The sequence below is a fragment of the Chenopodium album genome, chromosome 20 (genome assembly GCF_948465745.1).
Source record: "Chenopodium album chromosome 20, dcCheAlbu1.1, whole genome shotgun sequence".
NCBI lineage: Eukaryota > Viridiplantae > Streptophyta > Magnoliopsida > Caryophyllales > Amaranthaceae > Chenopodium > Chenopodium album.
This window is the reverse complement of record NC_137853.1, coordinates 41,416,783-41,443,788: the sequence shown is the minus strand read 5'-3', so window position 1 is coordinate 41,443,788 and position 27,006 is coordinate 41,416,783. Positions and strand designations below refer to the sequence as shown.

Here is a 27,006-nt window from a genome sequence, read left to right as displayed (position 1 = left end):
GAAAGTATAATTTTCTTAGGCTTTTTTGCCTTTTTAAGTTAGTTGTCCTTATCTTAGTATTTTATCCGATATACGGATTAGTTTTTATTAACGATACAAAATATTAATCATTGAATTTTTTGTCAAGAAAATTGACTAAATGTTTCTAGATAAGATTGAGTCTAATAAAAGTACTTCCCTTGGTTGGTTTGTTTGTTTAGTCAAAACAAATTATCCTTTTTTTTTTTGTCAATTTAAAATATTTTGTTACTGTAATTTATTTATAATATAAAGGTGGAGCACATTGGAATTTATTTTTTTAATACAAAGTGCATCGGTATTATTTATGTCAATATGTCATTATGTGATGCGCACATTAGGAGGGGCCATGGATGTTAGGTGGGTAAGAAATCTTCCAATATGAGCAAGAAATATTAAAAACAAGAATAAGAAAATAAATAAAAAAGAAAAAAAAATAAAAAATAAAAAGTGGTACATTTGGCAAGTTTTGGCTGGCACATGCCAAATGGTAGTGCAGCATGTTATATGACGTCAGCTTTCGTGCCTGCATTACCGTGTATTCTACTTCAGATTCCTTTTTTTTTTTTTTTGGGTGAGAAAAAAGGAACAAGGGGTGAATAATCCTTTTATTTATTGGTTTACTTTTCTTCATAGACTCCGTAATTTACGTATTAGTCTTCTTAATTATACATTTAAATATAATTTACATTTTGGACATGTTTATTTTTTGGTAATGATATATATTACTCCATTCTTTATTGATTATAGTTTTTAAAAACTAAAGTTGCATAATTAAGTAGTATTTCTTCTCTTGACAAGTTTGAAACACCTTCATCATTCTTATATACACCCGGGTGTACCGTACACCCATGAGTATTTGTTCTCATTTTGATTATTATTTTTCATTTTATTGTCAAATGAAGAGCAAAAACTAACATTAAGGGTATGTTCACATTTACTTAATTTCAGTTCAGTTCAGTTCAGTTCAACTCCAATCAATTCAGTTCAGTAAATGTGAACAGGCCCTAAGTGGGTGTACGATACACATGAAAGAAGGATCCTCACCAAGTTACTTGTAATGCATTACAAGATACACCAAAAACTAGTTTTCTGCCTACGTGCATGTAATTTCTAAGTAGAAATCTGTTGCAAATAGGTAAAATTTTCACCGAACTCACTTAAACTATCATTGCGTTTGATTCTAGATTTCTAGTATTTGAGATTGCATTCAAAGTACTATCCCCCCCCCCCCCCCCCCCCGCAATTTTTGTCACTCAGACATTAAAATAGCAGGTAATGAGAATTGATCCCATGATTTCCTAAATTGGGATGAAAGCTCAAACAACTTGAATTATCGCCACTCTTTAAGCATTGTCAATTATGAATGTACTAAGACTATAATGTGTAAATGGGGCCATATATTTCCATTGTAGAACATAATAATAATCACTGACGCCTCTAATGATTTACAACGTTACATACTTTATATTTTAAATATACCCGAGTACACCTAAACGAATAAGAACTTTCAAAATCGAGTGGAAGTCATTACAATACATCCAATTGAATAAACAAGACCATGGGGCCTAACTACTATGGAGTTATAACTTATAACTTTATAAGCATTAGATTAGCCCAATATGAACCCAAACCAATCACAAGGACAATTTATCAGCAGCACTCACCAAACGACGTCGTAGCACAAACACCACATCCATTTCTCTCTCCTCATTTTCCAGATCAAAAAACCTCAAATTTCAGTTAGAAAAAACTCCTGCTCAATTTCTTGACTCCAAACATTCATCACACCCACAAATCCCCAATTAGTCATCAAAACTTGAAAAAAAACCCTAATTGTTTCAAACTTTGTAATTTCAGATTCATAATTCGTTCCCAAAAATTCAAATTATAGAAATTAATTGTACAGAAAAATGGCGGCAGATGATGTGCCATTGGATGATAAATCGAAGAGAATGAGAGATCTGTTATCGAGCTTTTATTCGACGGATCAATCAACTTCAGGAGCTTATTCAAATGCAGTTTCTTCAAAGTATGCTACATTGGATACGATTAATTCCCCTTCTTTTGATCCTGACAACTACATGAATCTATTGGTACTTTCTCTCTTCTATAATTTCTTTCTTGAAATCATTGGTTTAGTTTTTTAGTGTGTTTAATTTGGTTGATTTAGCTTCTTTATTGATGGAATAAGTTTTGTTTTATAAGCATTTTGATACTTAGTTGTGTAATGTTTGCTAATCAAGTGGGTGATTTGATTATGTTTTGATATCGGCTTTCGGCTTTTGGAGTTGTTGATCAATGATTTAGAAGATGTTTACTTTATTTTGGGGCTGGCATTGAGAATTTTAGCCGATAGTCGAGTTGGCTAGCTCGTTGTAGTTGGGACTTGGGAGGTAGATGATGTACACTAATGTAGTATCATAGTAGTAGATATAACCCGAACGAAAGTCATTGCAATGTGCTAAAAACAGAGAAAGGAGCTTGGCGTAGAGATTTAGACTCCTACTTGATCCCAGTGGGACTGTGAGAATGGCAAAATTTTGTATACCAACGGGTGTATTGAGTACAATAGGGCTAGCTACCCTAACTTAGGTGAAATTCAACTCCGAAAATGATTGAATTTTATGTGATGTACTTCTGTTGTATGCAAAGACCTATTATGGTAGAATTTTGTAATTCTTGGTTTAGTGTAGATAAACTTTTTGATGGTGTTGATGTTGTACATATGTTTATATGTTTTGTGTCGATTGGGAAGGAGCATAGTGTTGATCTTTGGAGATTGGACCATTTGGATTGCATTTAAAAAAAACTTATACTTAGTTGACTGCTTTTGCGGAGAATTTTGATGCCCGTAGGTTTGCCCCATTAACATTAGGCATCATGTTGATAAATAATAGGAATATTTGAGAGGGAGATTGGTCAATTGGCATTTGTTTGCCATTGAGACAAGAAATAAAGACCATGAGAATGGGAGAGAGGCGCTATAAAGACAAGGGAGAAATTGTGGATGCATGTTATAATTTTCTTAAACCCAGGGTATTTGTAGTCACTTTTCATTACATCAATTTATTAGGACAGTGTTGAGAAAAGCACGATGAGATAAATTTGTTCTTACTCGTGAGTCATGACTATGTAGAGGGTTGCTTGGTCCAATGTCTAATTGCTTAATTGCCTAGCAAAATAGCTTGCATGGTTATGCAAGGAAAAGTAGATGCTTTGGAGTTGCATTAGATTCCCTGATCTTTTGGATTACTAGATAAAAGAATACAAAGTTTATAACAAAGATGGAGGATTAGGAATTTTTTAGAAGCTAGAATTACAAAAAGTACTTTATTGTCTAAATGCGGATTACGCTTTGAAAAAACCTTTGGGAGAAGCTTCATTAGCATGTCTGGTTAGAGATTCAAGATATATTCTTATCTTCCATTTTTCCTCTCAACAAACCAACCACTATGACAGCCAAAATTTTTGGCCTTTTGTTGTCAACTTGTCATTTACTCATTTTACACTTTTGCATAGCAAAGTTATCTTTGGTACTTTGTCCTGCAGGATGAACTTATATAGAGTACTGAAGGCATTTCATTTTTGTTTGATCTTAGTGTTTATTGCCTTGTTGGAAGGTTTTCTTGGATTTGAGTTTAGGATGAATAATAAGCTTCATTAATATTACCTTCATTATTACGTTTTTGTTTGATCTTAGTTGTTTATTGCTTTGTTGGAGGGTTGTCTTGGATTTGAGTTTAGAATGAATAATAAGCTTCATTAACATTACCTTTGTTATTGCCAGGATACAGTTTATTAATAACTTTGTTATTGTCCTGTTTTGTAATCTTGTAATGTATGTGCATTTACTATGGAAGATGTTCTCAGAATTACTTATATTAGTAGTTTTGCGAATCTTGGGAGGTATATTATATCTACAATTGCGTATTTATACTTGGATAATTCTATAAATGCCATTTACAGGTACAAAAGTCGAACTTAGAAACACTACTTCAACGACATGTTGAAATGGCGGCTGAGATAAAAAATCTGGACACTGATTTGCAGATGTTAGTGTATGAGAACTACAATAAGTTCATTAGTGCCACGGATACAATCAAAAGGTAAGTGATCATTTGGATGTTTAATGATGGGGGGTTTGGTTGTATTACGATGTGCGTGAAGCTTTAATACTCTGTAAATCCTTTGTGTCTTCTTTTAATGTTGTCTCTGCCTTGTATTATTTGTAATTCTGTTGCTTTTTTATTTTTATATTTTTTCATTTTTTTTTCCTATTGATCTCTGTTAAGAAAGTGGTTGAGCTTGCATCCACATAAGTCATGCTTGCTAATTTGCACATATAGAGTTGTATACCACAATTACCATGGTTATGCTTGTGGATCTATGATTCATACTTGTATCTTTACAATGTGATTGTTTTATGTAATTTACGATCAATTTGATTTTATTAATATTATAGGATGAACAGTAACATAGTGGGCATGGAGGCAAATATGGAGCAGCTACTCGAGAAGGTAGTGTAGTAGTTTAAAAATTAAGAGTCATCTATCCAACAATCTCCCACTGAAGTAAACATTTATTTGTTTTGATTTTTCAACTTTGACTGTGTTGCAGATACTATCAGTGCAATCTAGAAGTGATGGGGTCAACACATCACTGTTTGAGAAAAGGGAACACATTGAAAAGCTGCACCGCACCCGCAACCTTCTTCGCAAAATTCAGGTATTTAAGTGGGTGGCTAATTTGTTAACTTCATGTCTACTGTATTTATAGTTTCACTTTTTCCATATCTTCCCTGATTGGTGATGGTTTGATATTATGTTCTGGTATAGGAGCCCCATTGAGGAATCTATTTACGTACCTTTGTAGCTGGAATAGGATTAGTTCCATTTTCTTATGGGGTCTTGTGCTTACTTCAGTAATATGTTACTGGCGGCCACCCTTGTACGACTATGCACTTTGGAAATCATCTGTCATAGAGCTGTAAATTATTTATCTTTTAAAATTTGAAACATATATAAAAGTACTTAATTAGATGTTGGTTCTTCATGATTTGTTAATAATCCATTGTTTGAGTGTGCTGGATTTCTTTTCTTTTTGTTGTTTCCCAGGCTTCTTAAAACCATAGATTTAACCAAGTTGACTGATTTTTTTTACATGTCTGGAATAGAACAGTTCATATATGATTTACCTGAAAGACTTGGGAAGTGCATTAAATCTGAAGCTTATGCTGATGCAGTCAAGTTCTACACTGGAGCTATGCCTATTTTTAAGGTTTTCCCTCTGCACTGAATTTATAGGTCCAACTTTTTCTCTGTGTTGTGAGTCAATGCATAGAAGTGAAGTTAGATATCTCAAAATCACCCTTTTGTATTCTTTGATTTCTTTCCATTAGGTATATGGAGACTCATCATTCCAAGACTGTAAGAAAGCATCTGAAGAAGCAGTGAGTATCATAATTAAGAATCTGCAGGTAATTATTCCATTCTGACTCCTGAAGTGAGTTTTTTGAGTTTACATAACTCATAAGTATTTGATACAATTGAGGTGAAACTTGTTGTTCCCCATAAGAAGATAATTAAGACCCAATACTCAAATTTGTTTAAGGAAGAAAATTATGAAAAAAGTTGGTGTATCCGAAAACAGGATCAAAGAATTGATGCAGTATTTTTGCTTGTACCTTTTCTTCAAATTCATTGCCCCCCCCCCCCTCCCTCCCTCCCTCTTTTGGGAGCAGCGTAAGCTTGTGCTGTAATTTTTGCTGTAACTGATAGTCTGACACTTAATCTTCTTAAACTTCCTCGCCCTCTTAAAAGAAGCAGCTTTATCTGGTAGAAGGGGAAAAAACAAAAAATAGAAAAAGACGCTAATACTCATTATATACTTCATCATTGTATCTGGTTATACTTAATCGTGAAGATAAGGATAACTTTAGCATTCCATGCTCTTTGTACTTCAGGGAAAGCTTTTTTCAGATTCAGAATCCATCCAAGCTAGAGCTGAGGCTGTAATGCTTCTCAAGCAGCTGGATTTCCCGGTGTGTTCTTCATCTCTATCACATCAGCTTAACAATGATTTGTAGTCATTTCCAGCATTTGAAGTTGTGCCAAATGGTTTCGGTGCACTTTGCTCAATGGTGAATTCATTCAGTACCCTGTTTGACAATTTATTCTTTTCAACAGGTGGACAACTTGAAAGATCAATTATTTGAAAAGTTGGAGCAATCCCTTGAGGATGTACAACTCCACTTTGACGGATATAGCAGCCATTCTGCAAAAGCAGACGAGTCTGTAAAACAAGAATCGCCAGATCACATCCCTGCTGCTCACGAGGTATGCAATGCATTTACTTCTGTTGAAATAACAATTGTAATTGATCTAAACAACATGAAATCGGACCTATTTCATTTTAAATTTATGCATGTAGTGGCTGTCACCTTAATCATGGAGCAGCAGACCTTTCTAAATCGTTGAGTCCTGATCTAGCAGTTCAAAGGATTGGACTCCCCTGGGTACATGCCTGAGCTTCAATTATTCCTGTGATGATAGATCTCCTTTGTGATATCTAGCCTAGTAGCCTACTAGTATGGTTTGCTGCATAACCTGCTTTATGCGCTGGACATGTGACTGGGTCATTGAGCTTCTATTATGGCATTTATTTTTATTATTCACTTACCACTTTTTGTTCAAAATCCAGAAAAGAGACGCTAATTTCCTAACAGCATTAGGAAAGCCCATTGTTTTTTGTAAAGTGATAGAAATATGGAATTTAGAGGAGTATGGGCTGTATGGCCATTGAAGCCTTTGGATCTGCTAGTAGCCTAGTAACGGTTGCTGACTCTAATTCTCTTATACCGTACCTTAGTAAGTGATGCCGCTGGCACAAACACAATATCCATGAATTATGTGAAATTTGACGATTATGTGTATATTGTACCAAGGTTCCTTGCTCATTAAGTCATTATAGCTACTAGATACATCTTTCCTTGTTTGCATATGTGGTCCCTTAAGTTACTTGACATTCCATGAACAGGTTTCAACTCGTGAGCTGGTGGAGGCTGTACGTGCTTACCGTGTTATATTTCCGGATTCTGAACAGCAACTTATCAGAATCTCACACGATCTTGTTATAAAGTAATTAGAAGTTGAATCACCTTCAACATTTTCAATTGATCGCTTCACTCATTCTCTGTACTTATCTACCATAATCTGTTAATTGATAATTGATCACTATGTTGCTTCAGGCACTTTGAATCCATTGAGAAGCTCATAAAGAACCAAATTTCTTCAGCAGAATTGTTGGGACTGCTACGTAAGTTTCATTTTCCCCTGCTTATGTCCAAGTGTTGGTCCTGCTCATGATTTTTCGGCTACTTGGAATAATTATTCTAATTTTTCTGCTTTCTGCTTGACTTATTTTGTACATTTAAAGTAAGGAAACAGTAAAATTCATATGACTCCTACAGGCTACACCTCATAATAAGAGGAATGTCAGTAGGTGTTAATAAAACTTATAGTTTATAGGATCTCATCTGCCTGTCTGAAGCTATAGGACTATAACAGTGCAACTTGTGGTGTTTTGGGACTTCATCTTTTTGTTAAAGGTCTCTAGCAGAGTAGCAGAGTCTCCGTAACTTGGTTTGCTAAGCCAAAGCCTATAGTACATGGGTCATGCATATTGTGATTATTCCATCATAATCTGTAAATTTGCCTTTAATTGTGAGTTCATTGTCCTTTAAGTAGAGTTGTTTACTGTGGGATGGTCATTGGACTGTAATTGTTTACATTTTATTACTTATAAAAAGGGGATGAGCTGTGGGTAAAGCTCCTAACATGCTCTGGGTAGTAAATATTAGTTTCTTAAACTACACCTCCGAATTTCATTAAAAGGTGTTTATGTCACAAGGTTATTAAATTAATTTATTTTCTTGTTTAGGACTTGTCTGGGATGATGTGCTGCTGATGGATGAAGTACTGCCTGAAGCAGCTGTTGCCGATGCTTGTTTGGAGGTTTTTCCTTGCACATTTACATAATTTCTATGAAACTTCTGCCACTTTGACGCATGAGAGCCTGCATCATGACACATCTCTTTTAAAGGATACTGTTCTTATTGTTTCTTGTCCTGTATTTGTGACCAGGCTGCCAACCATGCCGTCAAACAGTACATTGCTGGCGCCTTTTCTCATCTTTTGCAGGATATATCTGGTAAATTCCTCTTTTTTTTTTTAGTTGCATAAGTGGAAGTACTAATAAGGATTTGGTTCGATAAGGTTGCAATTTGCCAAGCAGCTGCATCACTGCATGTATATCTTATATTATCCCCAACTTGGTACTCAAAAGAATGATAATTTAGAATCCGAGAAAAGATGTCTAGGATTATTGTACATGTCACTATGTCAGCGAGGTTTGAGTTGTTTCTGGGTGCTAATCCTATATACCAGCTATATTATGGAAATTTGTTAATTGTTCAATTAAAAGAAACAAGCGACAAATTAATAAGGGCTTGTTCACGAATGTTTTTTGTTTTCTGTTTTCTTAAAAAAAAAAAAAAAAAAAAAAAAAAAAACCAAAAACAGAAAACTAGACAGAGTTGTCTCCACTTTTCTGTTGACAGTTTTAAAAATTATCCAGGTACTAAAAATTTGACCAATTTTTGGTTCATTATATGACCTATATCATATGATTTTGAAAAACAAAAAACCAAAAAAATAAAATAAAGTACAGCCATACCGAACAAGCCCTAATATAATTGATTTAATTTTTAAATTTATCTTCTTTATGTTGTCGATATGGCAATTATGAGTTTCTGGGGGTGCTGCAACTCTTATTAATTGTAAAAAAAAATTCGGAGCTTTACTAGTTACTCCCTTTGTTTCGAAATGATTTAACATATTTCTCTCTTGTGGCCGCTTTAGAATATGTGGCACACTATAATAATTGGAAAGGGACCACCATTATAAAATTGTATCTATCTCACCCACCATAGTGCACACACTCTCTCACCCTCACACATCCACTTTTCTAAAAATATTAAATAAATATATTGCCTTTATTTTAAACAACTCAAAATATGCCCCCACCCATTATTTTCTAAATTTATGTGCCCAATATAGCGTGTCAATTATTCCAAAATGGAGGGAATTGATTAAGTGAAAGAGATTGAGAAAATGGTGATACAAAATGTGTTTCTGTTGTAGCAGACTAGGTCAATATGGAGCTTAGTCTTAAATGAGTCCTAACTTTGTTTTGGTAGCTACCATACAGGAATTAAGTCATTGAGATAAACCTAGATAGAAGGTGATGAATGCTATTAGCTATTTAGGTTATACACCCTTGGTTATGGTAAGTTCTGTAGCTGTGGACTTTGGACACTTTATAGTACCACATTGTATAGCATATGTGCTCAACCCAAATTGGTTCTAAATGTTAATGATCATCGTTTGGAATTGTTTGGTTGATGGGTTATATTTAATAAAACATTTTGGAATTGCAGACTCACTGGTGAAAGTTCAAATCAACCAAAAGGAGGCAGTGAAAGAAGAGCATCCTTTGCAGGCAATACTGGAGGCCAGCAAGAAGGCAGTTATACAAGGGAGTATGGGTGTCTTGCTGGTAATACATGTGTCTATGAAATGTACCTTTACATATGTGCATAACTTACATGAACTGAGAAAAGCATTTTCTACTCTATAAAGTTATGTCATGTCTTGTGCAAGAATGCTCATTACCTGTCCCATAGGCAACACAACATCATAGCAGTCTAGGCATGGCTTTCTGTACCACAGTCCTAATTTCATAGACATTCTTAACATTTTGTTTGCCCTTTGTCTACTTTCAAGATACCCTGCCACCCTGGCATATTTCTAATTCTAAATCAGTTTTCTTGTTTTTCATTAGTGTTGCTGTGTCAATGATTCAAATCAATGTTTTGTGACTTCTTATAGGATTTTCGCCAACTCCTGGATGATAGCCTGCCTCTGCTAAGTAGCCTGAGAGATCTGATTGTTGATTGGGTTCAAGAAGGATTTCAAGACTTCTTCAGATCACTATATTACCGCTTTCTACAGCTTTCAGGGAAAAATAATTCAGCTACTCAAGATATAATCTTTCATGATGGCATACAAGGAGATAAGACTGTTGCTGGACTTGTTCTTGTTCTGGCACAGCTCTCTGTTTTTATAGATCAAAACGCCATTCCAAGAATCACTGAGGCAAGTTTTCTTGAGTTTTCTCTATCCTTGTTAGGTTGATGTTGGTTATGGAGTCCTTAAATTGTCTTTCTACAATGTGGGATTGCCTATGACGGTGCACTTCTTTTTTATCAGGAGATCGCAACTTCATTTTCTGGTGGTAGTATTCGGAAATATGAGAGTGGCCCTGCGTTTGTCCCTGCAGAAATTTGCAGAATTTATCGATCAGCTGCTGAAAAATTTCTGCACCTTGTAGGTTTCCTTGCTCTTTGCTTTTAATTATCTAACACTGTAAATTAGTAGATTAATATTACAGTATTCTCAAATTATGAGCCATTGTTTTGCCTATGTGTGTGTGTGCATGTACACCGAGACACAAATACACTCTTAGGCATCCACCCATGCACTTCAACACTTGACCATTGGAATTTATTTTAATTTTATCTATATTAATTTTTGTTATGATTCTTATGAAATGTATGCATGGCACTATAACAATCTATAGCTCACAGTGGATCTCGTCTACATGTTTGCTTTCTTTTATATTTTGGGTTGGGAGAATTGGGGTTACATATCTGTGCTGAGCACATCTAGTGCATGGTGTTTCCTTCTTTACTTTTTTTTTGTAAAATAAATTGTGTATGGAGTATGCCTCCATTTGAAGAATTTATATATTGAAAACTAATAAACTTAAATTAGTAGGTTGTATTCTCTCACAGAAGTCACAATTCTTCCCATGCCCTATTATTGTGATCTTTCTTGTCCCTCTTTTTACTGAAATATTGTGTAACTACTCATTTTGCGATTTTTTTTTCTCCATCCTTCAGTACATAAAAATGAAAACTCAGAGAGTTTCAGTTCTCCTGAAAAAGCGGTTTACAACACCCAATTGGATCAAGGTAAGTACAAATTCACAGTTACGTTATATTTTCATGTATGATTGTTTTGGTATGTTTATAATAATCTGATATCCAGCTTTTGGTGGTTCTTACAGCACAAGGAGCCTAGAGAAGTCCACATGTTTGATGACTTATTTCTTCAAGAGGTTTGTTTTCTTGTTTAATATTTTCAATTATTATGACATTTTTCAATTTGTATCTGGAATTCTGGATCCCAATCAGGCTCTAACAGTACAATTATCGATGTATCGTCTGAAAACAAATACCTAGGTACACATTCGTTTCATGTTGATTTTTATTTTGGTTGCAGTTGGGAGGAGTAATGTCCGAAGTGAAACAACTTTTACCTGAGGGACCCACCCGTAAACATCGTCGTGCTGATAGTATGAGCAATGCCAGCAGTACATCTTCACGTAGTAATCCATTGCGTGATGAAAAGCTGCTAACCAGATCTAACCCTCAAAAGGCCAGGAGTCATCTGCTTGAGACCCATCTAGCTAAATTATTTAAGCAGAAAATGGAAATTTTTACCAAAGTTGATGCCACACAGGTAAATCCTTGATACTATTGTATGACGTCAGTGCAGCTGTTGCTAATTTGCAGCTAATTTGTGGGCATGGTGTGATTCAGGATTCTGTCCTAACTACAATAGTGAAGCTTTGCCTGAAAAGTCTGCAAGAATTTGTTCGATTGCAGACCTTCAACCGGAGTGGATTTCAGCAAATCCAGTTGGACACACAGTTCTTGAGGGACTCTATAAAGGATAATGTGGAGGATGAAGCCGCTGTTGATTTTTTACTTGACGAGGTAACAGAACTTAAAGTGTTGTATGCTGTTCTTAACTTTTGATCACTGTCTCATCTAATACCCAGTCACAAGCTCAATTTTATTGGCTTGCTTGTGTTCTTTATAACAGTGAAAGTACAAAACTGAAATGGCTATTTGTTTAAATTGTCAGGTAATTAACGCTGCTGTAGAGCGTTGTCTGGATCCAATTCCATTAGAGCCCCCAGTTTTAGACAGACTTATACAAGTAAAGTTGGAAAAACCCAGGGTACAAACAGCTGCCAATCCATAGTTGTGAACAATCTCTTTGTAGCATTTGATACATTTAACAACTCCTTCGCTAATCTCCCATACATGCCTTGTGCGAAGTCCAAGTAAGGAGCGCGCTCTATGATATTCTGGACAAGTGGAGCACGTATCACGTAAAGGATATGAGAATTGAGTTGTGCAGTTGTTCTGTGCATTGGTTTCTGTCGTTGCAATGTTTATTAGAACAGTGCATCATCAAGGATCAGATTTGTAATGCTGACAGGATTAATACCAAAAAAACAGATTTTTTTACACCCGATCTTTACATATTCAGTTTTCCTTCTCTCTTTGTTTCTCTCCCATCTCTCTCTTTTTATAGCAACAATTTCTCGTGATCGAAAAATAATGGTTATGTATGAGTGAATTGTACCAAAAGCTTGAAACCTTTGCTCTAGTTGGAGATGGCATTAGCAGTTTGAGCACCATTTAAGATGTTGGCAGGTGATTGTGATTTTATATTCCCATGCAGTTGGGAAACCTTTACAAAAAGGACCCGTTATTTTTATACTCTCTCCTTTTTTAAATACTCCGTATTTGCTCCACTTTCTTTTTTCGGCCGTTTTTAAATACTTGTTCTATTTCCTTATTTAGAAAGTTTTTACATTATTGAATTCGTTTTTCTCACCTAGTTGACCCAACAAATATCATATTTTATTAATTTCATATTCTCTCTCCTCTAATTTTTCCACTACTTTTGCTTTTTACAATTTTTTTTATTCTTCCACAAACCCCACTACCTCCATATTTTATTTCTTTCTCCAATTTCTCCTAAAACTCCGCACATGGAGAAATAGAGCAAGTATTTAAAAATGAAGGGAGTAAATCTTTACAGTTTTAGAGTGAACAGTATGATGCGCCTTTACTCTGTGAACCATGATTAGAAGCTGGGTTATCCTATTTTAATGCCATAGTTATTTTCTTCATTCATGGGGATGGAAGAAATATTTTTCCAAACGAAATTCTAGAGCACAAATTAAAGTTTTCATTTTTTTATAAAGTTTATAAAAAGTTACAATGCATCATGATATTGATGAGATATGATCCCAAGTCTTGACTCTCTCGAGTGTCTCTAAATTTTAATTCATTAAAAAATTACTATCTTTGTTCCAATCATTCACAGATTAATTACATAAGGAATTTTATTTTATTTTTTTATTAGTTGAAAGAATTGCATAAGGAATTTGAAGTTCAAGCTTATATAGATTATTATAATTATAGTAATACGTAGTACGGAGTATAATTTAACTCCTTTTGTTTTAATTTTAATGTCACTAATACTAAGCCTATAATCCACACTTTTTGAGGAAATTTTGAGGTTTCGGGCCCAGTGGAAATTTTGAGACACTAGGTGATATATCTCGGTGTCATATAATGCCGTTTGATACGATATATAATCATTATATGTTGTCATAAACGTCCGTGATAGTCTTGAGTTTACGAAATCACTACAAGTTGTGAACGGGTAATATGACCGTTTAAGGGCATATTGGACGGTTCCAACGACCCAATTTGACTCCCGGAGGATATTAGGGACCATGGTAAACATTTTGGCAACTTTTATTCCCGGGTGAAAAAAGGTCAAAAAATTACAAAATTAAAGGCTATAATCAACGTTTTTTGTGTAAATTTTAAGGTTTCGGGGCCTTGTGGCGAAAAGCCTTGACACCCTAAAGGATACATCTTAGGGTCATATAATGTCGTTTGAAACCATATACGATCATTATATGTTGTCATAAACTTCCGTGGTACACTTGAGTTTACGAAGTCACTGCAAGTAGTGAACGGGTAAGATGACCGTTTAAGGGCATATTCGACGGTTCCACCGACCTAATTGGACTCCAGGAGGGTATTAGAGACCAAGCTAAACATCTCGACAATGTTTATTTTCAAACGAAAAAAGGTAAAAAAATTACAAAATTGAAGACAATAATCCACGCTTATTGAGGAAATTTTGAGGTTTCAAGGCCCGGTGGCAAAAAGCCTTGAGACCCTAAGATACATCTCGGTGTCATATAATGCCGTTTGAAACCATATATGATCATTATATGTTGTCATAAACGTCCGTGGTAGGCTTTAGTTTACGAAATCACTACAAGTTGTGAACGGGTAAAATGACCGTTTAAGGGCATATTGGAGGGTTCCACCGACCCAATTGGACTCCCGGAGGATATTAGGGACCATTGTAAACATCATGGTAATTTTTTTTTCGGGTTTAAAAAGTCAAAAAGTTACAAAATTGAAGGCTATTATCCACGTCTTTTACAGGAAATTTTGAGGTTACGGGACCCGGTGGCGAAAGGTCGTGAGACCCTAGGGGATACATCTTAAGGTCATATAATGCCGTTTGGAACCATATATGACCATTAATGTTGTCAAAAATGTCCGTGGTAGGCTTAAGTTCACGAAATCGGTGCAAGTTTCGAACGAGTAAATTGATCGTTCTAAGTTAAATTGGATGGTTCCACCCACCCAATTGGACTCCCAGAGGACATTAGGGACCATGGTAAACAACTCGGCAATTTTTATTTTCGGGCGAAATAAGGCCAAAAATTCCAAAATTGAAGGCTATAATCCACGCATTTCGAGGAATTTTTGATGTTATGGGGCCCGATGGCGAAAAGTCTTGAGATCCTAGGGGATACATATTAGGGTCATATAATGACGTTTGGAACCATATATGGCCATTATATGTTGTCAAAAATATCCGTGGTAGGTTCAGTTCACGAAATCGGTGCAAGTTTCGAAAGGGTAAATTGACCATTTTAAGGCATATTGGATGGTTCCATCCACACAATTGGACTCCTAGAGGCTATTAGGGACCATGGTAAACATCTCGGCAATTTTTATATCCGGGTGAAAAAAGGTCAAAAAATTCCAAAATTAAAGGCTATTATCCATGCTTTTTGAGGAATTTCTGAGGTTACGTGGCCTTGTGGCGAAAGGTCGTGACACCCTAGAGGATACATCTTAGGGTCATATAATGTCGTTTGGAACCATATATGACCATTAGATGTTGTCAAAAATGTCCGTGGTAGGCTTAAGTTCACGAAATCAGTGCATGTTTCGAACATGTAAATTAACTGTTTTAAGGCAAATTAGATGGTTCCACCGACACAATTGGACACACGAAAGGTATTAGGGACCACGGTAAACATCTCGGCAATTTTTATTTCCGGGCGAAAAAATGTCAAAAAATTCCAAAATCGAAGGCTATTATCCACGCTTTTTGAGGAATTTCTAAGGTTACGGGGCCCGGTGGCGAAAGGTTGTGAGAACCTAGGGGATACATCTTATGGTTATATACGTTTGGAATCATATATGACCATTATATATTGTCAAAAATGTCCGTGGTAGGCTTTAGTTCACGAAATCGGTGCAAGTTTCGAACGGGTAAATTGACCGTTTTAAGGCATATTGGATGGTTCCACCCACCCAATTGGACTCCCGGAGGGTATTAGGGACAATGGTAAACATCTCGGCAATTTTTATTTTCGGGCGAAAAAAGGTCAAAAAATTCCAAAATAGAAGGCTATTATCCATGCGTTTCGAGGAATTTTTGATGTTATGGGGCTCGGTGGCGAAAAGTCTTGAGACCCTAGGGGATATATCTTAGGGTCATATAATGACGTTTGGAGCCATATATGACCATTATATGTTGTCAAAAATGTCTGTGGTAGGCTTCAGTTCACGAAATCGGTGCAAGTTTCGAACGGGTAAATTGACCGTTTTAAGGCAAATTGGATGGTTCCACCCACCCAATTGGACTCCCGGAGGATATTAAGGATCATGGTAAACATCTCGGCAATTTTTATTTCCCGGCGAAAAAAGGTAAAAAATCTCCAAAATTGAAGGCTATTATCCACACTTTTTGAGAAATTTCTAAGGTTACGGGGCTTGGTGGCGAATGGTTGTGACCTGGTGGCGAATGGTTGTGAGACCCTAGGGGATACATCTTAGGGTCATATAATGCTGTTTGGAACCATATATGACCATTATATGTTGTTAGAAATGTCTGTGGTAGGCTTAAGTTCACGAAATCGGTGCAAGTTTCGAACGGGTAAATTGACCGTTTTAAGGCAAATTGGATGGTTCCAACCACCCAATTGGACTCCCGGAGGGTATTAAGGACCATGGTAAACATCTTGGTAATTTTTTTTCGGGAGAAAAAAAGTCAAAAAGTTACAAAATTGAAGGCTATAATCCACGCTTTTTGAGGAATTTTTTATGTTACGGGACCCGGTGGCGAAAAGTCTTGAGACCCTAGGGCATATATCTTAGGGTCATATAATGACGTTTGAAACCATATATGACCATTATATGCTATCGAAAATGTCCGTGGTAGGTTTTGGTTCACGAAATCGGTGCAAGTTTCCAACGGATAAACTCACCGTTTTAAGGTAAATTGGATGGTTCCACCCAAACAATTGGACTCCCGGAGGGTATTAGGGACCATGGTAAACATCTCGGCAATTTTTATATCCGGGTGAAAAAAGGTCAAAAAATTCCAAAATTAAAGGTTATTATCCATGCTTTTTGAGGAATTTCTGAGGTTACGGGGCCCTGTGGAGAAAGGTCGTGACACCCTAGGGGATACATCTTAGGGTCATATAATTCCGTTTGTAACCATAAATGACCATTAGATGGTCTCAAAAATGTCCGTGGTAGGCTTAAGTTCACGAAATCGGTGCAAGTTTTGAACGGGTAAATTGACCGTTTTAAGGTAAATTAGATGGTTCCACCGACCCAATTGGACTCACGGAGGGTATTCGGGACTATGGTAAACATCTCGGCAATTTTTATTTCCGGGCGAAAAAAGGTCAAAAAATTACAAAATTGAAGGCTACGCTTTTTGAGGAAAATCGTGATATTGATGAGATACGATCCCAAGTCTTGACTCTCTCAAGTGTCTCTTTCTAAATTTTAATTCATTAAAAAATTACTATCTTCATTCAAATTATTCACAGATTAATTACATAAAATTTATTTTTTATTTGAAAGAATTGCATAAGGAATTTGAAGTTCAAGCTTATATAGATTATTATAATTATAGTAATACGAGTATAATTTAACTCCTTTTGTTTTAATTTCAAAATCACTGATACTAAGAGCCCAATTTTCTTATTTTAATAGATTTACTAAGGCAGGTTTTATTGTCTCTCGAATAATAAAAGGAAGTTTAATTACTTTTTAGGAGCAAACCTTTTCACATTTAGCTCTCATTTCTTTTTTTTTTTTAGTTTGCTTTCGTATTGAATTTTTTCATACATTAACTCACAAGCTTGAATGGGAGATACTATCAGAGTAATCGCGATGAGGCTACTTACTTTCTTCATAATCTTGATAAGCAATAATCATTATATTTTTTATAGCCAAAAAAATTAAATTATATGATTTTCTGTATATATTATTGCATATAAATTTGATAAAAAAAAATATGAAGTTATGTATTTCTTTTCAAAACCCTTCCTTTGAGCTAAGCTAGTTTGTAACTAGATTGTCTAAGTTATGATATGTAACTTAATCGTGCATTTGTACATGTTATCACGTACAGATGTTTGTCGCGTTGGTGCTACTAAGCGTCATCAACCCAATATGGTATCGAATAATGAAAGACATCGTGAAGAATGTGAATATGGAAGCAAGCTTTACTCGTTATGAACTTGTTCAAGAAGTAGCAAAACTTGTACCTCCCATAAATTCATCAGCAATCAATCTAACAAGTGTTTTGGACAGTAATACGAGAGTCAAACTTTTATTTTCTGAAATTCAAAAGGAGGTTTGTGATCTTCCTTCCTATTTAGTTTTTAGGATTTGTTTTATATATGCTGATACTTTTTGGATTAAATAATTAATTGGGTTGATTGATTCCATGAATAATAAATTACTAAATTTTTTGAGGAAGGATAATTATATTATGAGCAAGCCCCAGTTTATAACATAAATAAACAAATTATGTTTATCAAATGACATTTTCGTAAATAAGTTGCATTAAAAATTGAGTTTTTTGATTAAAAAATAAACAAATTATGTTCATATTTTTTTCTTCCTCTTAATCGAGCGGTTTATATTATAAGAAGATGATAAACCCCTTATACTTTTTTTTTTTTGAATGGAAACCCTTATACCTTCTGTGTGACTGTGTCAAGAAGTAGAATTTTTGTTTTTATTGTTTTTATTACAAATAAAAGTACATGTATTAAAAATATATATATATATTAAAAATAAATTGTAATAAGGTAACAAAATATTACTCAATAATAAATATAGTATTATGTAATCACAATTACCTTGTAGAATTATTAGTTAATAAAAGATTACGATTTTTTTTTGATAAATAATAAAATATAACTACATATACAATAACTTTCCCGAATTAATATATGACAACTAATATCATTGATATGGTCTCGTCAAAAAAAAAAAATCATTGATATGGTATATTTGTCCATTTAAATATATTACGTGTAAAATTAATAATTTTTGTAAAAAAAAAAAAATAAATAATTAAAAGGCTATGTTGCCTATATATACTATCATAAGATTTGTAATTAGATTTAATTATTCAATTATTAACTTATTATGCGGAAGAAAAGTGGAATCAAAATTATTTGTAATATAAACAGAATCAGAATTTTTACACTGATTGCAATCAACAAATATATTTATCATTATAACTCTACATCTATTTTGCATAGATAGTTTTGCATTTATTTTTATTTTTTAATCATACTCAAAATTTTAAAAATAGCAACAAATTTAGCAATAATAATTTTCAAAAAATCTCATTATTACGTGATTTTTTATTTATAATTGCTTGGATATTAATATTTTAATTGAAATTGGTATTTAATATTATATAAATAATTCAATAAGAGTGGATTTTGTACTGAAAATTTAAAACTACATATATATACTTATTCAATAAAATTTTAGTTTAGTTCATCTTATTACCTAGAAATTATTAGGATATGAACACATAATGGAATTCGTATAATAAATTGAGAAAATATAAACATAAAATGCAAAACAAGCAATATAAAAAGAGCATTCTTTAATTAGGACGGAAGAGAGTATTGGGGAGGAATGCTCTTATTTTGTGGATGATCAAATGAATTACCAAATTCTCCTTATATATAGTAATTAGTGGCGGTGTATTGCACCTTCAAACCCTTTAGAAACTTCATAACTAGAAAAATCTAATTAATTAAGTTGACTTCTTTGCAATTGAACATTCTGAATAAATCATGATCATTCATGGATTAAGTTAGGCAAAATTAATTTGGGCTATGAAATTTGGGCTACAACTAACAGTAATATTAATATTCATAACAATTGTAGTCCATATGATGAGTTAAAAGGTGATAATTATGAAACCTTAAAGAAAAGCAGAGATAATTTGATATTAGCTAATTAAAAATTGTGATAATGATTTGATTCAATTCAGAAGCAAAGAGAGCATGAGTGTAGAAGAAGTGGATGAACATGTTTATGAAGATGTTTGTTAAAATGTAATTCAAACGTTTACACCCATCTTTTCAAACAAACATACTTAATAATGTATGGAGCTAAAATCATGGTAAATTCTAAATGAGACTAACAAAGGGTTGGTACCGTGACAATTGATTTTGAACAGATAACTTTTAATTTATTTTATACTTATTCAAAAATCGCATAACCAGCTTCAAAACTTTTTCAGGTTGCACCTTCATTATTTATATCACTATTGGCCATACCTCACGCAATCCAAGCTTCATACATTGGATTGGATGGCCTCTTCTTTTCATATATCAAAGAAGATGATCAAATATTTGCATTATACTCAAACTCAACTTTTGCAAATAATCTTGATCATTACACTTGGTATACTCAACTAGTAAATTCTACTAGTGGAGAATTACTAGGAGAAGCCAAGATCACAAAACCATTCATTGTAGTCAATGAGACATGGTTCAAAAATGCAATGGATAGCCCAAATGGCTATGCATCATTAGGGTCTCGTTGGAGTGCTAACGATGGAAACAAATCGTCCAGTCTATTCTTAGACACCGCGAGGCTAGGTAGAGCCGGAGCTATCTCTCTTGGTTTTTCTAGTGAAGTAATATCAACATTCTTCTCTAGTACAAATCTTATGGGTGCAAGCTTGTACATGGCAACCCTTGGTGGTGACAATGTACTAATGGATGGTATAAAAGACGTCGACATAAAAATTAAGAATGGCAAAGCTTTGGTGCAAGGTAGTAACCAAACTTATATTATTGGTGAAATTTCATGCAATCTCAACAATGGTGTTACCAAGAGTAGTGGTACCGCCTTAGACATAGGAGGAGCCAATTACAATTTCTATTGCTCGTCGATTGATATTGCCAGGGTGCCAATGGTATGTTTTCTTGTTGTTTTACACATAATCCATATATATAACATTGTCAATATTACATATCATATACAAAGTGTTGTTAAATTTTCATTTTTCATATGTATATAACTATAATGTAGGTATATGTATTGGCTTATCCAAGCAATAGATTACTTATCAATGTCCTCGAGCACATGAAGATCGAGTTGATACCTCTAATAATTATCTTGTGGGTTGGCATGTTCGCGTTTGTCACGTTGCTTGTTAAAGCGGAGAGGAGAGAAGTGCAATTGTGTGTAGCATACATGAGGGAAATGGAGAAAACAACACAAGCCGAGAGAAAGAGCATCAAGCAAAGTTTGGCCTTTGCGAGTGCTAACCATGATGTTCGCGGCTATTTAGCTTGCATCAAGGGCTTGACCGACCTCTCTGCTACTGATCTTCCTCCCTCTTCTCAAGTTGCTTCTAACTTGAGGAAGATAGATACTTGTGTTGAGGATCTTTTAGGTAATAAGAAGTATAAACATATTTATACATACATGTTTTACTCAAGGAAGTTTGTTTGTAACAACTAATTCCTCTTGTTTTAATTGTTGAAATGCAGCATTAGTGAATTCCATCCTAGATTTCAGCAAGATAGAAGCAGGAAAAATGAAATTGGAGGAGAATGAGTTCAGTTTAGCGCACCTACTTGAAGACGAAGCTGATTTACACCACCCGGTTGCCATGAAAAGGGGAGTAGAGGTGATCCTAGACCCTTGTGATGGTTCCATCTTCAAGTACTCCCAAGTAAGAGGTGACCGCGGCAAGCTCAAACAGATTCTTGGCAATTTGCTAAGTAATGCTGTTAAGTTCACTTCACAAGGGAACACTTGTATCAAATGTCAAGCAAAGAAGCCGAGCTTTGAGACCTCTATCATTGCTTCAAACAGGAACAACTTGTTAAACAGGTTGTCGCGGTTCTTCCATGAGAATGAACGTGCATATAATGATCTTGAGAACATGAAGACAATCAAGCAAGATTCAAACTGCATGGAGTTTGAGTTCCTGGTGGATGATACAGGTCCTGGGATCCCTAAGGACAAGCGTCGTATGATCTTTGAGAACTTTGTTCAAGTCAAAGAAAACTCTCCAGGGCAAGATGGCACTGGTTTGGGACTAGGCATTGTCCAATCTTTGGTATGTATGTTTAACATCAAAAAATAAGTTGATGTTTTCTTGCACCCATTCGAAAAACAACTTATGTTATGATTGAATATTCAGTGTTAAATGAAAATTATTTGCAGGTAAGATTGATGGGGGGAGACATAGAAATTGTGGACAAAGCCAATGGCGAGCAAGGGACATGCTTCAAATTCAACATCTTTTTGGTAGTACAGGAGGAAGGTTTGGACAACCCGAGGCAAGAATTGACAGAGCATAGGGAAATCAATTCGGGTTCAGGGTTAAGCACATGTGTTCGTAGCCCTAGAGCTGAAAAGTCTTTAGTGATTCTCTTAATCAAGAATGATGCTCGAAGAGGAATGATCCATAGATACATGAAGAGCCTCGGAATAAACTTGAAGGTCCTGAGCCAGGGGAAGCAACTCCCTCCAACTCTTAAGAAGGTCAAATCTATGCTCATTGAGCCTCAGTATTACAACTCATCGTCAGGGATGTCAGACACGAGCCCTCATCGTGGAACCTACTTGAGTAGCAGCTCTGATCACAGTGGTAGAGGTTGGTCAAAACTGCTTCCTCTCAGTATGATGGATGGTACTAATGAGGTCCTTCCGGTGTACAAAGGTCCACTATTCGAGGGAGAGTGAAATGCATACTACTTGTAATAGACTGCAATGCAGGGGATGATTTTCAGAAAATGCAGAGATCAGTGTCTGAGTTTAGAAAGGACTTATACATGACATGCATCAAGGTAGTTTGGCTCGATAGGCCTGACACCCGTAGGGCTCATTTCCAAGGCTTACAAGATGAGAGTCTTCCTTCGACAGATCTTATCGTATCAGAACCTCTTCATGGGTCACGCTTATCAAAGATTATAAGGCTTCTCCCAGAGTTTGAAGGTGACTCTGTAAGATCTACTTATGGAAAATCAAAGAGATCCAATACTCGTGTTGCAGTTTTATTTACACAATCAGAAACTGAAGAAGATATAGGCGAGTCTAGTGGTGGGGAGATCAAGCCAGCAAGGAATAGACGAAGTTTGAAACTTACTAATTGTAGTGATAACTATGTTCAGAAGCCAGAATCCTCTCAAGTTCTAAGGAGCTCTAGCAGTGAGAAGTCCACATCGATAGCTAAAACTACTGAAATGGGAGAAATACAAGAAGTTTCAAGGTAATGATGTATATATATATTCACATTCTTCATGATTTCAAGTTGTCTGATTCAAAGGTAAATGTCTTCAGTTTTATATACTTGTGCTGACAGGGATGCAGAGATCAAGGAATCTCCTTTAGAAGGAAAGAAGATATTGATTGTTGAAGATCATGTGTTACAAAGAAAGCTCGCTGAAACATGTGTTATACGCTTAGGTGCCGAAACTCAGGCATGTGGAAATGGCAAAGAAGCTATTGAGGTAGTTTGCAAAGCATTGAGCAACCAAACAAGTGGAGAACACTCTAAGTTTCCATATGATTTTATAATCATGGATTGTGAGGTAAGCAACACAAATTAATTTCTGTTCATCTTATGACATACAGTAATTCACAATTTTTACTAACCTGAGGTATCTTGTGTTTATCTCAGATGCCAGTGATGAATGGCTTTGAAGCAACGCAGAAAATCCGAGAAGAAGAGAAGAAGTACGGAGTACACATTCCGATTATTGCACTGTCAGCTCATGAGGTTGATGGAGAGGAAGGCAGGAAGATTGCTGAGGCTGGAATGGATTTCCACCTGACAAAGCCACTCCGTCGTGAAGAGCTTCTTAAAGTAATACAGTATTTGTCTGCCCAATAGAATCTAGAGTCAGATTAATTTTTTTGCTTTACTGGCAAAGACAACTTATTCAGGAACATTGACAATGCAGGTATTTAATTACTTCTCTTTAATATGCCTGGAAAGAAGTATCAGTGAACTATGTCAAACACTTCCTAGAGCTTTTCTTCAGATGTTTACCTGTTTTGTTTTTCGTTGTATAAATAAAAGCCGTTTCTATTAGACTTCGTAAACACTTTCTTTCCTCCAGTCTGACTGATTTGTTTACTTGTTACCTGCACTTGCAGTCAAATCGGTTCTATAATGTTCTGAAGGGTCATGGGGCTCTTTGCCGCCTCATAAATCTTCCTTATGAAAGTCATGCTCTCAAGGGTCACATGGCTCTTTGCCGCCAAGTGACTTCTGTGACTGGTGGTGGTGCTACAGAGGTGGAGGAACCGAGGAACCAGAGAATGGAGACTACTCTTTTCCAAGGTGGTTATTATGGAGACTACATTCAACAGTTATATAAGATAACGAAGATACAAAGAAAAACAAATTATGCTACTATTTAGTTCCGAAACTGTTGCCACTCACATTTTTGATTTCGGTGTATAACATATTGTATGAGATAATGAAAGCAAGAAGCAAAATTGGATGCATGTATTTATCACAAGGAAATAAATTAAATATTGAATCACTACTTTTTACTAGTGAAGTGAATACCGGCCTGGTTGAAAACCGATAATAAGTGTATGAATTCATTTTGTGTGAGCTTGGATGATCTTTTGTCTGCGTAATCATACTGCTTCAACACATCTATCACCTTAGCTTTAAAATTAGGATCGTTTGCTTGCATATCATTATCAGAGTCAGTATCTGAACCTTCAACCTCCATTTCATCATCATCGGCTTTTCCATTATCCACTTCCATAGTTTCATCCTCGTCTACCTTATCGTCTTTCTCATCGGCTAAGACAGACATATCAATTGCCTCTGAGTCATTCATCAACTGTCCCAAAGATTCTAAGGTCCTGTAGTTCTTCTCTAACATTTCAAGAACCTTTTTCTGGCCAAATATTGATCCAAGTGTTTTGTTCTTTCTACTGAAACATAAAGAGAGCAGCCCATTCCACTCTTTAAGCTTGCCAGCTGGTATAGGAAGAGGCTTTCTTGGTTCAATACGAACAACCGAGGAGTCGACCTTAGGTGGAGGTCTGAAATTATTCTTCCCAACTTTGAGGAGATGGAAGACCCGAGCAAGGAGCTGAGTGTTCACTGAGAGACGGCAATAGAGCTTGTCACCTGGTTGAGCAACAAGCCTCATCGCAAATTCTCTTTGGAACATTATAATTGCACATCTGAAGTTTTGCTTTTGATTGATGTCCAACAACTTGAACACAAGCGGGGAAGAGATTTGGTAAGGGATGTTGGCAACGCAGATATCAAAAAATGGGAGTTCACACTTGAGAACATCTCCTTGGATAACCTGTTGACAAAGTATGTCAGTACTCAGGAGGACATAACTGATCAAGATGCTGCATAAATTAATGCTTTATTAATTTGTCAAGCCACAAAATCAAGCAGAGTTTTAAATCTGATGTAATCTTGTCTATTTAAATGTTATCTATCAATTCAAATTCAAAACTAAACAGTTAACTCAAATAAAAGAATTCAATAGGCTACAAGCAGAGATGATAGCAATACATATGCCAGTCACGATACTCTGTTTTGTTCCAAGGAAAGCTCAGAGCAAACCCAAAGTAGCAAGCTCTCTGGGAACCGAAGGTGCGTGATTTAACACACTGATCATTACCATACACGAATGGAAATTCAATGGTGAGCACAGAAGATATTTATTTTAGAATGAAAAAGTAGTGAATGAGGCTAATGAATAAGTTTAATGGTACACAAATTATGCTTTCTACCTCTCTCCTAGGTGTGTGTGTTTGCCTTCAGCCAAACACAATACCACAAAGATATAGGAGTGCACGATTTATTTGGATTTTAGGGCCCTCTTTTGCACAGTACGAAACAAGATAATATGACTTTGCTCCCAGATTTCTTTGCTTCTAGAACAAACAAGAACATGAATTGCCATTTGCACAATCAACTTCTTTGATGAAACTTCAATTATAGGGTCCTCTATCACCTTCTTCTCAAAGCGATAAACAGACATTCGTTATCCACCTCAAATTTCATCCATCTCTACTTTCCACAATAGCAATTTATAAACATTTAAGTTCAACTCAAACCAGAATTCCAAAACCATAACAATTAAAAACAGTGGAGCATCATAAATCAAACTTATAAGAAATGAGGAGCTATATAATCCCTATTCCCTACATAACCTCTTTTTGAAAAGTCCAATTCATTCCTCCCTACTTCTTGTAACATTGTTTATGATTATATCACACCCAATTTAGATGCATCTACGGTCATAATAGCAAAGTAATACATACTTGGTAATACTTCCTCCAATTATTAACATCAAAAGTCTCACTAAATTCAGAATCTAAAAACTCAAACAACAAAGAACAGGCCCTAATTCCCAACATTGAGTTCAAATCAGCATCACAGAACTCCCATTGCCCTAATTTCTTCAACAAGTTTCATTCTTGCAACTCAGCAAAAGCCCAATACAACAAATAACAAAAATATTTCAATTTTTCCCCTTTGACAATTTATAATTTCTATCCATTAACACTTTATAGGAAATTCAAGCTCCACAAAAATCAATTAAATAAGTAAAAATCAAATCTTTAAACAAAATATATAATAAGGGGGGAAAAAGAACCTCTAATTTAGTAGACAAAGGGGTGCCTTGAAAACGGCGTTTAAGCTCAAGAACCATACGAGGATCCAATTCAACAGCAACAACTTTCTTGCCAGCTTCTAGAAGCTTCTTAGTAAGATTACCAGTACCTGGACCAATTTCCAGAATAACATCTGTAGGTTTAATACCAGCTTTCTGAACAATTGATTCAACCAACATTGGATTTTTCAAAATATGTTGTCCCTTTGATTTGTGAAAGGGTATTCCTCCTTGAAAATGGTTGCTACCCTTTTGCTTCTCTTTTCTGATTTTTCCGCCCGCCATTTTTGTGCTGCCAAAAAACCTTCACAAGTTCGCAGTTTTCAGAGAGTGAAAGGATTAAGGTTTGATACTTTGGTTGCAGTAGGGTTTTGAAAGGGTACTTTAGGGATGTTGTTATTAAGGTGTCAAAGCCTAACCCAAATCGAATAAAATCCAATTTATTATCATTATTTTTTTATTTTTTTTTTGAGTGTTTAGAGAGCCACAGGTACAAGTGATGAAAATCGATCCCAAGATCTCTTAGATGCGGGAGGGGAGTTCTAACTATTTAAGCTATCCCTCACTCTCAAAATCTAATTTATTAGTGTATACACAATACTTTAGAATAAGTCAAATTTGGAAGAGTTAACCCTACCCAATCTCACCAAACTCGACCCATATACCCAAATTAACAATGTATTTTATAGGGTTTTTTTGTTGCTAGCAATGAAA

The 27,006-nt window shown here is 35.3% G+C and overlaps 4 protein-coding genes across 4 annotated transcripts; 3 read left to right on the top strand and 1 right to left on the bottom strand.

Annotated features, from left to right (window-relative positions):
• The first annotated feature begins 1,683 nt into the window (after positions 1 to 1,683).
• Positions 1,684 to 12,475, top strand: LOC145597472 (vacuolar protein sorting-associated protein 51 homolog). Its single transcript, XM_081653652.1, has 20 exons — positions 1,684 to 2,114; positions 3,988 to 4,127; positions 4,484 to 4,538; positions 4,639 to 4,746; positions 5,200 to 5,298; positions 5,420 to 5,497; positions 5,984 to 6,061; positions 6,207 to 6,356; positions 7,057 to 7,157; positions 7,268 to 7,335; positions 7,960 to 8,033; positions 8,163 to 8,229; positions 9,518 to 9,636; positions 9,969 to 10,235; positions 10,350 to 10,466; positions 11,042 to 11,113; positions 11,209 to 11,259; positions 11,424 to 11,663; positions 11,744 to 11,920; positions 12,072 to 12,475. Exons 1-20 carry the CDS (start codon positions 1,932 to 1,934, stop codon positions 12,189 to 12,191), a joined length of 2,364 nt encoding a protein of 787 aa, XP_081509778.1. The 5' UTR covers positions 1,684 to 1,931; the 3' UTR covers positions 12,192 to 12,475.
• Positions 12,476 to 17,813: 5,338 nt separating this feature from the next.
• Positions 17,814 to 22,369, top strand: LOC145597269 (histidine kinase CKI1-like). Its single transcript, XM_081653408.1, has 5 exons — positions 17,814 to 17,984; positions 19,905 to 20,585; positions 20,702 to 21,068; positions 21,166 to 21,740; positions 21,848 to 22,369. The coding sequence occupies exons 1-5, from the start codon at positions 17,814 to 17,816 to the stop codon at positions 22,367 to 22,369; spliced, it is 2,316 nt and encodes a 771-aa protein (XP_081509534.1).
• Positions 22,370 to 22,419: 50 nt separating this feature from the next.
• LOC145597267 (histidine kinase CKI1-like) lies at positions 22,420 to 24,052 on the top strand. Its single transcript, XM_081653407.1, has 4 exons — positions 22,420 to 22,895; positions 22,989 to 23,217; positions 23,307 to 23,492; positions 23,786 to 24,052. Exons 1-4 carry the CDS (start codon positions 22,420 to 22,422, stop codon positions 24,050 to 24,052), a joined length of 1,158 nt encoding a protein of 385 aa, XP_081509533.1.
• LOC145598153 (ribosomal RNA small subunit methyltransferase-like) lies at positions 24,021 to 26,672 on the bottom strand. The gene is made up of 2 exons (XM_081654465.1): positions 26,275 to 26,672; positions 24,021 to 24,966 (listed from the first exon to the last, which is right to left on the bottom strand). Exons 1-2 carry the CDS (start codon positions 26,575 to 26,577, stop codon positions 24,178 to 24,180), a joined length of 1,092 nt encoding a protein of 363 aa, XP_081510591.1. The 5' UTR covers positions 26,578 to 26,672; the 3' UTR covers positions 24,021 to 24,177.
• Between the last annotated feature and the right edge of the window lie 334 nt (positions 26,673 to 27,006).

Excerpts from the sequence above, each read along its gene's own strand:
- LOC145597472 (XM_081653652.1), top strand. The coding sequence starts at position 1,932 with ATGGCGGCAGATGATGTGCCATTGGATGATAAATCGAAGAGAATGAGA. Across the intron at positions 4,128-4,483 it reads GCCACGGATACAATCAAAAG|GATGAACAGTAACATAGTGG; the intron begins GTAAGTGATCAT and ends TTAATATTATAG. Across the intron at positions 10,236-10,349 it reads CCATTCCAAGAATCACTGAG|GAGATCGCAACTTCATTTTC; the intron begins GCAAGTTTTCTT and ends CTTTTTTATCAG.
- LOC145597269 (XM_081653408.1), top strand. The coding sequence starts at position 17,814 with ATGAAAGACATCGTGAAGAATGTGAATATGGAAGCAAGCTTTACTCGT. Across the intron at positions 17,985-19,904 it reads TTTCTGAAATTCAAAAGGAG|GTTGCACCTTCATTATTTAT; the intron begins GTTTGTGATCTT and ends AAACTTTTTCAG. Across the intron at positions 21,069-21,165 it reads TTGTGTTGAGGATCTTTTAG|CATTAGTGAATTCCATCCTA; the intron begins GTAATAAGAAGT and ends GTTGAAATGCAG.
- LOC145597267 (XM_081653407.1), top strand. The coding sequence starts at position 22,420 with ATGCAGAGATCAGTGTCTGAGTTTAGAAAGGACTTATACATGACATGC. Across the intron at positions 23,218-23,306 it reads TTATAATCATGGATTGTGAG|ATGCCAGTGATGAATGGCTT; the intron begins GTAAGCAACACA and ends TGTTTATCTCAG. Across the intron at positions 23,493-23,785 it reads GTCGTGAAGAGCTTCTTAAA|TCAAATCGGTTCTATAATGT; the intron begins GTAATACAGTAT and ends CTGCACTTGCAG.
- LOC145598153 (XM_081654465.1), bottom strand. The coding sequence starts at position 26,577 with ATGGCGGGCGGAAAAATCAGAAAAGAGAAGCAAAAGGGTAGCAACCAT. Across the intron at positions 24,967-26,274 it reads CTTTGTCTACTAAATTAGAG|GTTATCCAAGGAGATGTTCT; the intron begins GTTCTTTTTCCC and ends CTTTGTCAACAG.